The sequence below is a fragment of the Galleria mellonella genome, unplaced genomic scaffold (genome assembly GCF_026898425.1).
Source record: "Galleria mellonella isolate WM207_F2 unplaced genomic scaffold, CSIRO_AGI_GalMel_v1 utg64, whole genome shotgun sequence".
Lineage (NCBI taxonomy): Eukaryota > Metazoa > Arthropoda > Insecta > Lepidoptera > Pyralidae > Galleria > Galleria mellonella.
The window spans coordinates 1350060-1368164 of NW_026442133.1; the positions used below are offsets into that span (position 1 = coordinate 1350060).

An 18105-nucleotide genomic window follows, 5' to 3' on the forward strand; every position below is an offset into this window, starting at 1 on the left:
GGGCAAATAAGCATACGGCTCGTCTGATGGTAACTGATTATCGTTGCCAATAAACACCTGCAACCAACCACATGTATATTGTCAGCCTTTTAAGAAGAAATATACTTTATATATATTTTGAAGCTTACAATATGGTATCTATTCAGAAATACTATTACTAGGAGTTGGTTACATACTTTGGTTGTGCGAGAAAAAAAATTTCTACAAATTTCCACGATGGAGGACCGCCACTTATCTGGTTAGCATGAAACTTTAGCTTGTGGCGGGTTGTATGGTAATAAAATTCAGTAGCCGTTTAATTTGAATTATTCCTCTGGACATTTGATAGAGAAATCTCTAGTTATTGTTCCCACACTAATACGTACGTATGTCACAATGGAAGTCTATTTTAAGATGACTCTTTGAAAATGAGGAAATCTGTACATTTTCACGACTGTCTGATTCTGATAATGCTTATTCAATAAATGGGTTCCATAATAAATCGTGACTGGAATGGATCGTTGGCGGAAAGAACTGATTAAGGCGATGCAAAATTTACTTGAAAATATTAGACTTAAAACAAATTAAGTCATTCTTTTGATTTTTATTTATTTATATATTTTTTTGAGCATGTTATATAAGCCAATACCTGATTTATAAATAAATCTGTCACGTTAGATACAGATAGATAGATAGATAATTTATTTACATTACTTACAGCACACAAATTACAATACAAACGTACACTTAATATACAGTAAAAGAGATAAAAAAATGAATATAAAAAAATCAACAAAATAAAAAAAAATCAAAATGCAAAATATATAAACCAACAATTTCCTTTCTTTCCTTTCCTTCATGCGTGTTCCATAGTAACACAAAATGGTCACAACTCAGTTTATTGCTTTGCCCTCAAAAGAGCAAAACACTGATTTTCTGTTATGGCCAAGAGTCAGTCGCGAAATTCCTTATTAAAAATAATAATAAAAAGAAATATACAGCTATGAACTATATTCATAAAATAAATAATTTAATTGAATAACTGAAGAAAGCTTAATTGAAATATAACGTTTCAATTTACATTATGTATATTTTTTAAAATACTCGTATTTCAAGGTGATTAAATGTGTGTCTTGGTGAATTGTGTCGACTTTTTGGTCAAGTGGCCATTATTTCTCATATAAATTAAACGAGAATTGTTTCAGAATATCTAGTCGACTCAAGAACTTTAATTATTCGAAAACTTTTCAAAGTATTTATCTGAGAGTACTTGTAAATATTACAATATGAAATAAAAACTCTGAAATTTAAAATATTTATAGCTATAAGGAAGAAATAATATGGCATAAGATTAAAATTAAGAAACAAAATTATAGGTTCTGAACATAAAATTAAAAAATTATTATATTCTATACATTATAACATAAAGAAGGATGGTGAAAGGGAAAATTTAAAAACAAAAACTGTATTTTTTTATAATTGCACGACAAATGACCACACTATCCTGAGTGAACACAAGAATATAATGTCCTCAAACGTTACTCACAGTGTGCCAGCTCACAATGCTTTTTAACTACGTGAAAATGTTTGGAGCATCCTTCAGGAGATGTTGTTTTAAGTTTTTCTTTCCTTGTACTGATGTATCGTACTTTTCCCTTTATAAGCCTCTTTTATGATATCCTAGAAATGATCAGCGGTGACACATTTTATATTTCATCACACGCATCTTACTAAAAGGATTTTAATAAGGAAGTAAGGGTACTTTTTCACTATAATAGAGAACAAAGAAGGATAATACACCAGTAAAGGATACACTTGGTCCCTCTTACTTTTTAGACACGAGGATCACCACATAAAGTTAGGTATATCAGGAAAAAAAAAACCATTATAATTTTATAACAAATTTTTATTTCGTTGACTGTCATATTTACATAAATTTTCTTAATTGTAACACTATTTTAATTGGTAATTTGGCGAACCTTTTGAATAAATTCTTCAATTTATTTTCAACCAGTGAATTTATGATATTTAGAATTCGACGAATAATTTAGAATATAATTTTGAAAGATTAATTCTCTATTAATCTAATACAATTTGGTTAAACCTATTACATGGTTCGATAAAGATGACGCAAGTAAATAGGGTCAGTTAAGTAAATTTAACCGAGTCTAATTTACTCGGTTATGAATTAATATATAATAAATATCAGTATTTCGATTAGACCCTTAATATTTCCATGAATTAATAATACAATTTGGTTTGGTTATAATTATATACATGTATATTGATAAAACAATCTTTTCCCATTTATAATATTTATTTATCAAGCGACAACTTAAAAGGAGGGACTATTTTCTATTTGTAGAGGGTTACAGTGAAAAATAATATTCTTTAGAACAACAATATATATAATAATTATAGATATAAGACGAGACAACCATTTTAATATAAACAAAACACGTGTAGAAAAATAATATCAATATATATATATGGCAAGACTTAAATTTACATCATGGCCATAAAGAAGGTTCAATAATATTTCCTCTAATTCTGGACCAATTTTTAAGCGATGTCAAAAGAAGAAGATTCTTAATTCGTCTGAAATTTTCGTATGTATGTTACGCAATTACATCGCCAGTTCTATAGTGATTTTTATTCTTTTTTCTAAGTGTTTACTTTCTTTTTACAGTTTAACGGCAATTTTTTATGCAAATCGTAGTTGTACTATAATGACAGCTTCATTTTTATAGTTCTTGAGAATTTCGAAATTCTATTTTAGATCTGGACCTTTTTTTTTAATTTTATTACTTTATTATTTCATACAAAAACAGCTATATGTGAATTCATGATAAAATTATTATTATTATTATAATGACATATCTAATTAATTTTAGTGTAAAACCAATTCATAGATTTAATTGATATAAGTACCAACTTTATACCTTTGACAACGACTACACTATTCTTATTGAAAAAAAAAGATATATAAAATCGAAATTTGAATTAGTAAACATATAATATAACATGTAAAAAATAAAGGCGAATTGAGTAATTCCTATTTTATTAAGTCGCTAAAAATACAGTAACTGAACTCTTTCTATAAAGCTACAGTGTTGCGATCAGTGGTCAGTCAAGCGATGTAAAGCGACTATGAATGTCGGTCTAACTTTGTAGGGATGGTCGATGCCTTCATAATAAAACGGACATTATCACAATCTGGAAGTTATTATGTTTTTAACTATTATATAAATTAAGAACGGTATTTAATTTCGCGAAAAAATAGCGACTGGAAATAATCGGTAATCAACAATGTAATGGGACAATGTCTTAATAAAAAGGTGTCAAATTAATAGTTTTTAGAGATTTTGTCTGTCTATCTAACTGTTTGTAAATTTATTACGGCATCACCCAAAAAACTACTGCTCTAAATTGGATGTTGTTTAGATAGGTCTAACTAAAAAAAAATGGTGTATGTTTTATTTTAATATGCCTTCTAGAGGTATAGTATTTCATTGGTTTTCTTACATCTGAAATTTACACGTACGAAGTAGTGAATATATAAAATATTTTAATTAAGAAAGCGAAATTGTGTTGTTTTTTATTAAAGAAAAACGGCAGCTTTGTCACAAAAGAACAAACTTAATATGGGAACAAGTTAAGAGTATGGACAAAGGGCATGCTTTCGAGTTGAAACCCTAATAAAAAGAAACTTTATTAATTGTTAGAGGGAATAAAGTCGTCAATAGTAAATTAAGGATGTTATTCCGTGAAATAGTCATATCATTAACGTCAAATCAACCGTTTATTGTCCACTGCTGAACTTAGAGCTCTCCCATAGGAAGGATCATATAAAACAGAGGAATTGGAAATTTTTCTTCTTTCTGAAGTGGCTAAATATATATATATATATATATATATTAGGCACTATTATAAAAATATCCGCTGTATAAACAGACGATAATTACATGAAAAATTAAAAAAGTTAAATCTGGAACGCGCTATATGAGGTTGTAACAAGAAATGAAATTATTCATTCATTCAACAACCGCATAATTTTCATTAATGAAACCCTGAATATTTATGTCATCCCATTTCTAGGCCTTTGCACGTATTCTCTCTCGCACTGTTACAGCTGTTATCCAATAATACGGAATGGAACACCATGTATAAATAACATTATTATTATTATCTAGAATTTATTGAAATATAACAACAGATAAATTAATTTTAAGTGTACTAGATATGTGTTAAAATAGACACTAATAAAGTTTTAGGTACAGACCTGTCTGTTACAGATGTGATTATGAGATTAGAACTTCAGGCATCTATATTTTTTCAAGGATATCTATTTAGCTAAAAGACGGAAAGTGTCAAATTTCATATTAAATTAGATTAATTTACCTCTATGTATAAGTTTTATTTATATATTTAACTTGAAAAAATAAATGCTGTACAGAGTAGTGAAAAAATATTAATATTAAGAATTATCATTGTTTAAAAAAAATTACACAGACAAAAAATAACCAACTGGTAAAGATTTAATAATATATTTCTTACAAAGGTACATATTATCACTTTTGTGACTGTTTTTAAATATTTAAATATAAAAAGAATAAAACATTTTTATAAATTTTAAGAAAAACGATAATGTATATATTTAATTATTTATATTTAATTTGTGGTTATTAATATTTGTGCTATTTTTATCTTATTTTAGTATATTATACAACTGTACTTGTAACACTTTACAATATAGAACACAATTCTTAATATGTATATTAAGATTTTGTACATTGATTTTACATTTTTAAAGTATAATAAATATGTATAATGGTATTTTTGTTACACTTATATGTCTAAGACATGCTACATTTTATTCAAAACATTCTTGAAATTAGTTATATTTTCTTTATTAATTTATTTGTTTTGGTGATGGACATTACAAACTGAGTAATAAAATAATAAAAAAAAACTAACTGGTGTAGCATTAGACCTGTAATATTTATTATTACGTCTACTTATTTGAATAAAGTTCCCTATTATGTTATCTCTGGATTAGAAACAGATCTTATATGATATCTAATTATATTAAAACTATACAATAAAGTTTATCTAACTAAATAAATTTAATTCTTAATTATTTATATTACACTCATTATTTACACAAATGTCAATATTATTAATTAATTTATTACATAAATTAACGAACTTTACGATCATTTCTTTAATTTCATGTATAAATTTGAATAAAATTCGATCTACATATATTTATATTCAATATTGACATCGTTGCTATTTAATTTTACCGATAGTATATTTTTTATAAATTATATTCAGGTACCAAATTCTAAGTCATTGTATGTAGGTTTACTAAAAATATAAAAAGTGAATATAGAAAATAATACAGAGGCTTTGTCTAATGATGATTTTGCACAACCCTGCTGCATCGCCGCTGGATGTTCACCTAGAAATAAGAAAAGTTTATTAAAACCCGTTGCGATAAATTGTGTTCATTGCACATTGCGTCGTTGTGAATTTAATAAAGTACATTGCCTATTATATTATGAAATTTATAAACTAAAAGATATTGACTGTATTTTACATTAATTTTGGAATCAAAATATAATAATTTAAGTGAATGAGAGAACTAAAAAGTTATTGTAATTTAATATTTAAAATTTAGATCATTTGCGACAACTGAATAGTTTATACTATTGCAACAGACTAGTTCATCTTAGCTCGCTGTATGTGAATAATATTTTTTTTTTATATTAATATAACATTTAAATAAAATCATCATCAGCCTTGTATACAAAAACATTTACCTCCTTATTCATAACACCTATTTCAGGTATACTTTTGTACGAAGTCTCCCTCTGGTAAAAATTAACATTTAAATAAAATCATCATCAACCTTGTATACATAAACATTTACCTCCTTATTCATAAACTTATTTCAGGTATAGAACTATTACTGTACCATACTATTGTCTCTTTGTTTTGCATTAAATTCCCAATTAGAAAGAAAGTGAATCGTCACAGTGTAACTGTTAAAGTGAATTTGTAGGTTCGAATTTTTAAGAATAATTAGATTAATATATGTTACAATTTTAATTTCTATGCTGTATTTATACAGGTGAGATTGAAGTATTTAACTATACGTAAAGGTAAGAATCTATACATATTTTAGAATTTGAGTATATTAAGATCAAAATTTCTCGTATGAAAAATTCAAGAGCGACTAAAACGTTAAACCTTCTATTATATATTAACTTAACAGCTAGATACGCCATCTTAATATGGGAATGGAAATTTTTTAACCGATTTTAAAAAGAATGAGGTTCTCGATTCAGTTGTATTTTTTTTATGTTTTTTATGTCATAACTCCATTAGTCGTATTGCAGATATTACAATAATTACAATAAAGATCTATTTAATAAATATTCAAATTTAAATAACTAAAACTAAAATATGTAATATTTTTACTGTACCATTATCGAATTATTGAATAATAATATAATGACACAAAAGTATAATTAAACACAATTTGGCTATTACGAGCCCTCCGTTTGTACGTAGACGAAACATACAAGCTATTATTAGTGAGTAAGCTATAAAATTATCAAGGACTACATAATCCAGAACTGGCTGTCGTAAATTGTAACCCAACATTAAAAGTAATTTTGTATTGTAATTGTTAGTAATAATGGTACTAAATCATGGAGTAGAATTTCAAAAGGAAAAATATCACATTTAGAGACATAATAACTACACTACTTTGTATTTTTATTAATAAAAATAATTAAGATTGTGTCCCACAAAAAAAAAAAAACAGAGTCAATTGTGACAAAAATAGTTATTTTGATTTAAAAACTAAACTACTGAACCAATTTTGATAAAATATCTGTGGGATGGATCTGTATATATATAGAATAGACCAGCGTTGCCAGATTTTAATTTAGGAAGTCGGGATTTTGAAAACTTTTTTAATGCAAAAAGCGGGATTTTTTTGTAAATAGCAGGATGCAGTAATAAAACATATATGTATTTGTGATATAAAATATTAAGTTTAGTGAAATAAAATACGAGACATGTCTTATAAAAAATCTAACACAGAACAAACTTAAAAATTATACATTGTTCTAAAAAACCTCAGTGTCAACAGCCAGTATTAAAACTCCAACAGATTCTTTTGTCGAAAGCAGGACACAGTGGAAAAACGTATATAATCAGAAGTTTATAAATATTTATTTTTGAAAACAAATTAAAATAAGAAAAGAGTGAAACTCAGCATACTGCATGCATGGTCGAGTTATCCCTGAAAAGCGGGACTGAGCCTGTCCCGCGCGGGACATTTAGTTTTGATTTAAAAATTGGGACGTCTGGCAACGCTAGGATATACTGTCCTTACAAATGAGAAAAAAAATTTCAAATCGTTATACAGCTGACGGAGTTATAAATTAACAAACATAAAATAGATATAATCGAATTGAGAACCTACTTCTTTTTAAGTCGGTTAAAAAGAATATCATCTTGTACTCTGATCTTTCCACTTATTAAGCCAAATAAATCTTAACCAGGTTACATTATTTTTCTTTTTACCGTGTGGTCCCGGAATAGAATAGACCACCGCTTCCTTTCCTGTGAGTGTTGTAAGAAGTGACTAAGGAAACTTATAGTCGAAGGATGGGCAGCAGCGCCCCTCTTAAAATATCACTAAAAGCCTAACTGCGGTTGCCAACCCGCCTGTGAAACGTGGCTACTACTAACAAAGTCTCTCCTTTATGGGGGAGGCCTATATTCAGCAGTGAAAGATTAAGTTACCAGAGGGAAACTTTGTACAAATCGATTGCTTGGGTACCTCTGTCCCATTTGTGTTTCTACCGTGAAGAAGTTGTGTTTGCATGGTTGTGTTTCGGTTTAAAAGATAGGATATGGCGTGAATTTACAGGCTACAGAGGAATAACACCTGAGTCCCCAGGAATGGCAACGCATTGAGGGTATCATGGGAAAAAGAGTATACTCTGTTATGCCCATGGTACTGCTCATGTCTATAGGTGACGGTTACCACTTTCCATCAGGTGGGCCGTCAGCTTTGCCATTCTAAGTTGTACAAGAAAAAAAATATGATGATCATGATTGTTTTTCCTATAGCACTGATATTTTTTCCATATATAGTGCTTAATATATTGTTCAAACAAACATATTACCATCTGTAGTATTTTAAAAAATTCAATATACTTGTAACCTTACCAGATAAAACGTGCACTCTAGTTGAGGCAGATGGTGCGTTATTGGGGCCGCAAGTGTACACACCGGCGTCCAAACCCGTCGCTCGCTGCACAAGCAGTCTACTGGTACTTTTGAGACCTTTTTCTGTCACGAGTGATATTCCGCCGCGAGCCGAATCGAAGTTTATTACCTTGTGGAGAGAAATACAAAATTTGTACCTTGTAGATACATTTCTCTCGAGTATAATTCAATGGATAGTAAAACATTCATATTTAGATTGAATTGTACATTGTATATAATATTGTAATTTGTTTTTATTTTTTTATCTACAAAACTAGTTTGTGTTCGCTACAAAATAAATTTGTCCGGAATTAAATGCAGTCTATTTTCTTTTTCCCAATAATACAGATATGTTAAAATTCATACCGATTATAGAAAACATTAAGATTCTAAGGTGTAATAGACGATGTTATTTTGTGATTTTAATAATGATGGTGCATAACAAAATGTTGTTTAAATGCAACTATAAAAGTCTGTAATAGTAGAGCTATTACATTTACGTTACTGTCCATAATGAAAAAAATATTATTGTAACCTTTTTGTAGAACTACACGCTGAAATGTCCAGGCAAAACCTCCATATATATTTATCTATCTGTGATATATTTATAATAGTTATGTATAATATTTACACTTTATATACTCTAATTGGAAGTTATATATAGTTACATACATACATATCTGTCACGCCTGTCTCCCATTAGGGTAGACAGAAACGATAGAACGCCAAATGCTTCGATTCAAACAAACCTCTTTCGCGCATACATACACGCTTGCCGGTTACGGGTACTTTTAATTTGGCCCTTCTTCAGCAAGTCACCTATTTGGTCAACATACTTTCGTCTAGGGCGGCCCCTACCGACATCTCTATTCATTCTTGCTAGATAAATCTCTTTCGTAATTCTTCTTTCATCCATCCTCTCCAAATGACCAAACCAACGCAACATTCCTTTTTCGACTTTTGTCACTACATCGTCTATTACTGAACTAGGTGTTATCTTACTGAAGTCTATATTAATGATTGTTTCGCTGCCATTAGTATGTGTGTGACTCCCAACACTTGTAACTTAACCATCACTATTACTACCACAAGATCCACAATCTTTCATATCAGCCACCAACCTCCATTTTGCTCACGCACGTTTTGCGAAACATACTAATGGTAACGGATTTATACAAAATAATTCTAATCAAATAACCAGTTAATAAATAAGTAAATTAGATTGGGAAATCCTAATATTTCGAATCGGAAGTTACAAATCTGACTGCTCTTGGATAATTAAAATGAAATTGTCTGTCCAAGTCATTTGTTACGTAAATCACGCTCAGACCGCTTAATCGATTGAATCCAACGAATTGCCGCTCTCGTACACCTTTAAGGATTTAATCCGCCTTAATCCGGGTATTTCCGGATTTGTAACCATTCACGATTAGGTGATTTCTGTAAGTTATGGTTGGCTTCCAGAAATTACAATGTTCACATTAATAATGTAACAATTATAATCTCGTGTACTTTCTGTAAACTATTTGTGTTTACATATTATTTTATATTGAATAGTATTATTGAATACCCTTAAAAGTATCAACTAATTTGATAAATTCAACAAGATAAAGCCTTCTTAAGCCTCCTTAAGCCAAGAAAAAGATTTAGTATTAAGACTGACAAGAAATTGAATCAATTATTCTATTTCATTTCATATATAATTAAACTATTAATAATGAAAAGGTGAATAAACTTATTATAGTCCAAATAATAACGCCATTTTCAATCAACTTAAAAAAAAATATTCTCAATATGTTTTTTCTTTTCTATTCTATATTTTAAATTGAAATAATTTGTATTGAAATAAATTTTATTATAAACATTTTAATTAATTTAATTATCTGAAATCGATTGAGAAGGGATATTTATCTTAGTTTTACCTGATCTCCATGGGTCCAAGTAATTGATGTGGGTGGTTCCGGTGTATGTCGAACTGTACACGTCAAGTTAATAGTTGATCCAGCTTGGATGAATAGTTCTGAACCACTTGATATCACCGTTTCTGGTTCTAAAAACGAAATATTAAAATAAGCCACTGCAATTAGCAAAATCCCTTTTTTTTTCTTGCTATAAGGCTGTACATGCATGGAAAGAATTATGAAAGTACAGGAAGCAAGAGATGTGTATAAAAAGAAGTCTGGCACTCTGTTCTCTCTGCATATCCCGCAAGGGACTTAGCATGAAAATAGAAAAATACATAAGACCATATAATACCAAAAATATTTAAAAGTGTAGTTCATTCGATTATATTTATCTGGACCTTTGACCTTGTTTTGTTTATTATATTGTTTATCCAGGGTTTTTTTAAGTAACATAATCTCATTAGATTCGTCTTAATTATAAGCAATATTATAAGGCTAGATAATAACAGACAACTTTCGAAATTTATCAAATTTTTAGTCACTTTGTTATAAACACTTTTAAATGTGAATTGAAATTTTGGTGGACATTTTCTATTTTATTTCTAAATTATATATATACACATATATATATATATGTACTTTCAAGTTTATCAGAAATAATACGATACAACGTTGACCTCTATAAGCTATCTAAGCTATTTGCTCTTTTTTGTTTGTTTTCGTTATAACCTAAAGGACCTATCTTGATATCAACTGGACAGTGTACTTTAGCGGGCAGTCTTATTGAATGGCCAGCCATTTATCTCTATCTTGACAAATGTCCTTCGTGCCTGTACAGTCATCAATCTTTTCTACACATATATGAAAAGCAAATAAATATAACTGTAAAAAAATCAATACAGTTAACGTCCATCTAAAAAAGGTGAAATGTTTTCTTTATATTGTTTTGCTATATCGAATAATTTTAAAATAATCTATATTGTTTTTTCTCAGATTTATATTGTATATATTTACATATTAGCAATCCGACCCGTCTTCGCACGAGTAGATAGGTTATATATTATTTTCAAATATTCTATGTTACTCGCTGGTAATGTAAATTTCTAAAGGTAAAATAATTTTTGAACTCGTTTAATTAATTTTAGAATTTACAAACAGACAATCAAATATTTTCTGTTAGCGGGTCGCTAGTACTTTATATAACTCACCTACGATATTAAGGAACACAGCATGTCCAATGGGTGGAGTGGTGGAGATCTGGCACTCGTACTGGCCAGAGTCCCGGCGCTGCGGACTGCGTATCCGCAGCGCCCACTCCTCAGAGCGAGGCTTGTGCTGCGCCTCGAAGCGCTGGTCTGAGGTGTATGTATACCGACCGACAGTCAGTAAGTGGATGTCGCGATGTCTCACCCATGATACCTAATAAAAATATAGTTATTAAAAAAAATTAAAATTAAATGATATTGACTTAGTAAATAAAGAAAGAACAAAATCACTTATGCTTTAATATAAGAATAACTGAATTAACTTATATGTATTTTAATCAAGAACACTAAAAATACACATAAGTTACGTAAAAAACCAGTTGTTCTTACTATAAAATGTAATGTGTACTTACTAAAATTTTAACAATACAATCACTTGTATTTTTTCATTAAATTAAAATATTTTGTTTTAATGATAACTGAATAATTACTAATGAACCACAAAAAGATAAAACTTGACAGATAATTTAGGGCAATAAACAAAGCAAAACAAGTATAAGGCTTTGTTTCAAGATATTTAATTAAATCGATGTATAACATAAGTTAATTGGAAAATTTAACTACAATTCAGCACTGTTTTCTGATGGGTTTCATTATGTCTACCTACATGTTAGTTAATCGAAGCTGAATAACTTTTGTTGTTAGTCGTATATTTTTAAAATTTGTTAAAATATTTGACTACAAAATTCTGGAATTAACATTATTTACTAATAATATTAACGGGAAAGTGATGTTATTTGATTGCTAGTTACCTCTTAGTGTCTGAACCAATCAATCAATAATAGACTTGTACAAGTGCTGTATGGTATGGACCAGCACGTAGGCTACTATTAAATCAAAATATTCTGCTAATACAAAGAAAATTATAGATAAATGCTAGTGTTTAATAAAAGTAAAAGAAATAAAAATATTAATAGTATTTATAGCTATATCTTTATTCTTGTTTCTATTTTTAGTACAATATATAATTTTTTTTTTCGAAATCCTCGAGAGTATATTTTGTAGTACGAGTATAAAGAAAGTTTTGTACATCAAATAGGTACATTAAAAACTTCTTATATCTTTCAAAAAACAAATATTATTAGTTTTTGAAAATATTTGAGAGTTTCTTAATATACCAATTTCTAAAATACAAGTTGGGATAAAGATACTTGTATTATACAGCTAGAAATGATAGATGGAGTTCAACCAACTAATATGTTAACATATGTCATATATTACAATGAAACAGATTTATTTTAATCTAACCATTTTTTAATATTTTTGATAAGTTACAACTCGATTTTTTAAAAAGTGGATAGAATGTAATTCAGCACAATATAGTAATAATTTTGAAATAAAACCTTGTATGAAACCATTTGGTCAGCGAAATAATAACACTGGGTCATGTGCTAAATTAGGATTTAATTTTATTCAGTAGGTATGGCATAAAATAATAGCAAACAAATTCATCCATCAATCTATATAAACATACATCCTTACAAGCATTCGCATTTATAATATCTGTGTGTCACATACGTTGTTAATAATAAAAGATGCATTAAAAGTTCATATGAAATATCATTCTATATGCATTGCGTCGATATTATTTATTGCGCGTACATTCTTTGCAATTTTTACGTGATTTTGCAGTTCCACATATTTCCACTGGTCCTGTTATCTACCTATATGATACATTGACGTAATATTTTATAGCTGTTGGAAACACTAACATTAATTCTGTACGTTTTTATAATATTGTAACGCTGTATTTCCTCGCCTCTTCGCTTGCTCTGACGTATAAATGTATGTGTTGAATGAAGTTATGTAAAAATGTGTGTTATTGTGTTTCTTGTTATTTTTATTATTTCAATTTATATATATATTTTTTTATTTTATGCCAAAATTGTAGTTTAAAACCGAATCGTGTAACTAAGTTTGTCTGTGAAGGTTTTTTAATTTTTAAATCTCTCGAAAATTGTAATCACCATATCAGCTGTTAACTGTCCATTGCTGAACATAGGCCTCCTCTATAATAGACTACTCATTGGAGGCTTTGCTAGTACTTGTCACATTTACCAAGCAAGTTGCCAACCGCAGTTAAGCTTTTGGAGATATTTTAAAAAGGATGCTGCTACCCATCCTTCGTCCATCAAGTTCCTTTAGTCGCCTCTTGCTACACCCACGTGAAAGGAAGCGGTGGCACATTCTATGCCGAAACCATATAGCAAACTCATCACAAATTAAAAAAAATTACTAAATAAAATATCAGGAAACGAATCAAAAAGAAGTTCCAGTCTCATATTCTCGGTCGGGATGATATAGATGAGAGAGCAATGGTATGTACGAGAGATTGAAAAGGATTACAAATTTCAAGTCACATGTCTTGTGAAGACATGTGACTTGAACATGTCTTCACAAGACATGTGACCTCTTGAACAGAGAGGCTAGTATTTTTTTAATGAATGATGATGGAATGGTAATCTCGCCTGCGTTATCGGTATACGCTGGTGGGGCACCAGTAAGGTAATAAATGAGGATGAAATAAGGTTCACTAGCCCATCTTGATGAAATCAACTAGAATTAATTACGACTATTTCCAGGAAGAACGGCATGAATATGGACCTGATAGGATATATTGCTAGTAGTAAGGCTTTTAGACTCCATCACTAATAACCACTTTCCCCCCGAGGATAAGTATTCCTAAGATACGACATAAAATATTCATAAAAAATTGTATGGCATAAAATGTTTCTTATATATAAATATATTTATTTAAGTTAAGGTATTTTACTATGAAACTGTGTATTCTAGTAAATACCAGTTGTTTAAAATAAAGAATTATTATCATTAAATTATCGTGCTACAAAAACGGATGGAGTAACAAAAGATTAAAAAAATATATTTAACAGCAACGCCTAACATGCAACGGAGGGTAAACTCTTACCTATTGTAGGTTGTTCTTCAAAGAAGTCTTTTGTGTACATTGTGGGTGGTTTTATATTTAATTTGATACAAAATCAAAGGTATTTTTAGGCGCTTGTTTTTAACAAATCCATTATATTTACTGTAATCTGATAAAATGTAGTTAGAAGCTATCGGGTGTTACCACGAAATGTAAATTCCAAAATTTCAACCCAATTTTCTTACGTACAATGTTCATGCCGAAATCGAGTTCGTAGAGTAATATTTAATTTTTGTTTTAATCATAAACACTACAACGTAATATACGTATTTTTGTTGTTAAGTTTGGCATTGTTTTGACTGCGACGCTTTAGCTTAATATTTAATTATCGAACGCCTACACGGTAATTAGACAAATTAATAAGAACATCTATAGGTACGAATCTTCAAATAATGCGTTCTATTTATACTGTTCTATTATATATATATATATATATATATAAATAAATATATATATATATATATATATAATGAGTCACCCCTTTCTTTCCCATAGGTATCGTAAGAGGCGACCAAGGTAGCCAAGCGTAGTAACTACGAGCAAAACCCCACAATGGCAAATGTCAGAAGGAAATGGTCTCCAGTCCTTTGGCTTGGGACCATTCATTATAGTAGTCTTTATGGGAAGCCTGTGTTCAACAGTGAACAAATAACGGCTGATATGATGATGATGATGATTATTATTATTATATATGTACATAGTTTTAATAATAGAGAAAGTTGATAATAATACTCTAAGTTTTTTTTTTTTTTATACAACTTAGAATGGCAAACAAGCTGACGGCCCACCTGATGGAAAGTGGTAACCGTCGCCTATAGACATGAGCAGTACCATGGACATAACAGAGTATATTGTTTCGCCCATGATACCCCCCATGCGTTGCCATTTCTGTGGACTCAGATGTTATTCCTCTGTACCCTGTAAATTCACGCCAAAGTAATAGGTTGAATATCCTTTACTCAATTACGTTTAAATGATAAAAATGTACAGTATTAGAAATTCAGATGGAGTGTGTATATCCTGCATAATTTTTATCTAAAATGACGCAGACTAACCTATATATAGGACACCGCTAGTTCAACTTATTATTCTAATGAATTTAGCTTTAAAGTTTAAATCCAATTCCTAGTGCTTTAAAACGTTTTACATACAGACTCGTCAGTGCTCTTATCTGCACGGTCTTCGTTTTGTATTTTATATAGAAAACTCCCAATGGAATCTCTCCGACCAACTGTTTTATTAAAAAGTTGTTCATTAACTATGGAAATTCTGTTTTATGATTTTGTCTTTGTCGTTTTCTCTTATTTGCAATAAGACGGAAAGAACGGAATAGCCTCTCGTTAATAGGCAATCAAATTATATTTTTTTTAATTCGTTCCTTTTTGTTGAGATTTTAATCGTTGTTAAGGATAAAGTCACAATTATTACATCCATTTTTCGTTGATGGATGTTATCAGCATTTGATTTTTTTTATTTCAACATGAGTTTGCTCTATCTTACCTCACCCGATGGTAAGTAATAGTATGATCTAGGATGGAGCGCACTTACCAAGAAGAAGATACACATATTCACCATCGACTTATTATTGGAGTGGATTACTCTATATATACTTCTATTATAAATGTAACAGTTAGTGAGAATATATATTAATTTATTAAACTTTAATACACCTAGACAGTGTAAATGGAGGACTTAACATGATATGGCGTTATTTACTACTCGGCCGTAGACAGGAATAACAGAAAATATTAATGACGATGCAACGTGATGAATATTGAATTAAAACAGAAATTTAAAAATTTACGAAGAATAACAAGCTAACGGCCCATGATGGAATACTATAGACATGAGCAGTACCATGGACATAACAGTACACACACATACTGTTTCGCCCATACATATATTATAAATTAATCCCACCCTTCAAACCGAAACACAACCATGCAAACACAACTGCTTCACGGTAGAAACACGAATGGGACAGAGGTACCCAAGCAATCGACTTTTGTCATCTACATTACATACTCGTATATTATATAATTAATAAATGATAGACGAAAAACTACAAGGGAACTACTACTATGAAAAAATACCAGCATCGGATAAAGTAAAACGTCTAAAACTTATTACGATTCTAGGTATTCAAAATAAAAGAAAGTAACGTGTAAAATTTGGTATTTGTTACTGTCACGCAAAAACTATGGAATAGAATCGAATGAAACGTACACAGATTGGTAATATCATAACTTAAAACATAGAATACTTTATATAATATTTCACACGCGGGTTCCGCGAAATACAGCAAATAATATAAATATGAAAGTGTGTTTGTTTGTTTATTACCGTTCAACGTAACGTAGTATTTAGACTGAAGAGTGGCATACGATACTTTTTATCCCGCCAGTCAATACACCTCGATTGCACCGACGAAGTCGCTGTTTAAAACTACTTTTAAATAGAATAATGTTATAGATTGCATAGCATTTAGTAGAACGGCGAACTTGTCGGTTCAAAAGGAATTTATTCAAGGGAACTTTTCATACTTATCTCTGAGAGGAATTTTTCAAGGCTACTCGCAAACTTGGTAAGAATTTGTTGAATGGCAAACATTGTAAGCTTAATAAATTCATTATTATTATATAAAACGTTTTCTGTCCACTGCTGAACATAGGCCTCGCTCATAGACTGCCATAAGTAACGGTCCCGAGCTACCTGCATCCACTGAATTTCTGCAATTCATTTGAGATCGTCACTTCTTGTAGCTAATTAATTATAGGCTACATACTCGTACTAATTCTGTAAAAAATGTCAATATTTATTAAATAATTATGGCTATAAAATAGCTTTGAAATACTAACATATTTATTTGGAAAATTAGAGACTGTATAAAACAGTATTTTTTAGTCTTGACTTTGCATAACAAGGACATAGATAGATAGGTAGATACTCTTTCTTGTTTCCTCCAAAATCTTATAATAGTAAACTTATTACAGAAATAATTACAAGAAATGATGACACTAAAAAAATTTTACACGGCCGTGTCACTAAATTCCTCTCTCTTAGGCAACCTTTGGCTGGAAAGGATATTAATTAATCAGGATAAAGAGCAATTTATGGCCATCCTAAATAGTATAATATCTAGAGAGTCCACATCACGATGAGAATAGTATGGCAAATATATTAACCATTAAGAAGTTTATTGTGTTGTATTACAGTGTTTTAAAAGTCCTAACTTTTATATTTAGGAAAATTATAATGTCCTTAACATTATAATATTCCTAAATATAAAAAAAATAATTCATCTATAAATAATCACAAATAATTTTATTTGATTTATTTTTGGATAACAATAATGCTCATTTTTTGTTTGTACTCCTGTATAGAAAATCATTAAGGGCAATTTTAAATCTTTTGACATATAATATTTAATTTCAAAATCACTTAAATGCACAACAGTTGGTACTTATAAGACAGTAGATCAAACGTTGTTTTAAATTTGCCTAAATTTATTATTATCATGCTATTGTTAAGTGCCTCAAACTTATAATTACGAACCTAAATTAAGCCTAAAATTGTAAGACGTTATTACAGAAGTTCCATTATTCAAATAACCACTTTATTTGAAAATTAATCTACGTTGTTAGATTTCTAAAACATTACGTAACTCACGATAATCTTATGATAATATTTTATATCTTTTATATAATAAAATAAATATATA

General features: G+C 29.5%; 1 protein-coding gene across 1 annotated transcript in view; it reads right to left on the reverse strand.

Moving 5' to 3' along the window:
* Positions 1-1884: 1884 nt before the first annotated feature.
* LOC113515294 (igLON family member 5-like) overlaps positions 1885-18105 on the reverse strand; it is a 53431-nt gene continuing 37210 nt past the window's right edge. The window contains exons 4-7 of the mRNA XM_052900216.1: positions 11384-11594; positions 10194-10321; positions 8233-8401; positions 1885-5443 (exon numbers count right to left, since the gene is read on the reverse strand). Of these exons, the coding sequence (XP_052756176.1) occupies positions 5313-5443; positions 8233-8401; positions 10194-10321; positions 11384-11594 (639 nt within the window). The 3' untranslated portion in view covers positions 1885-5312. The remainder of the gene's footprint in view (positions 5444-8232; positions 8402-10193; positions 10322-11383; positions 11595-18105) is intronic.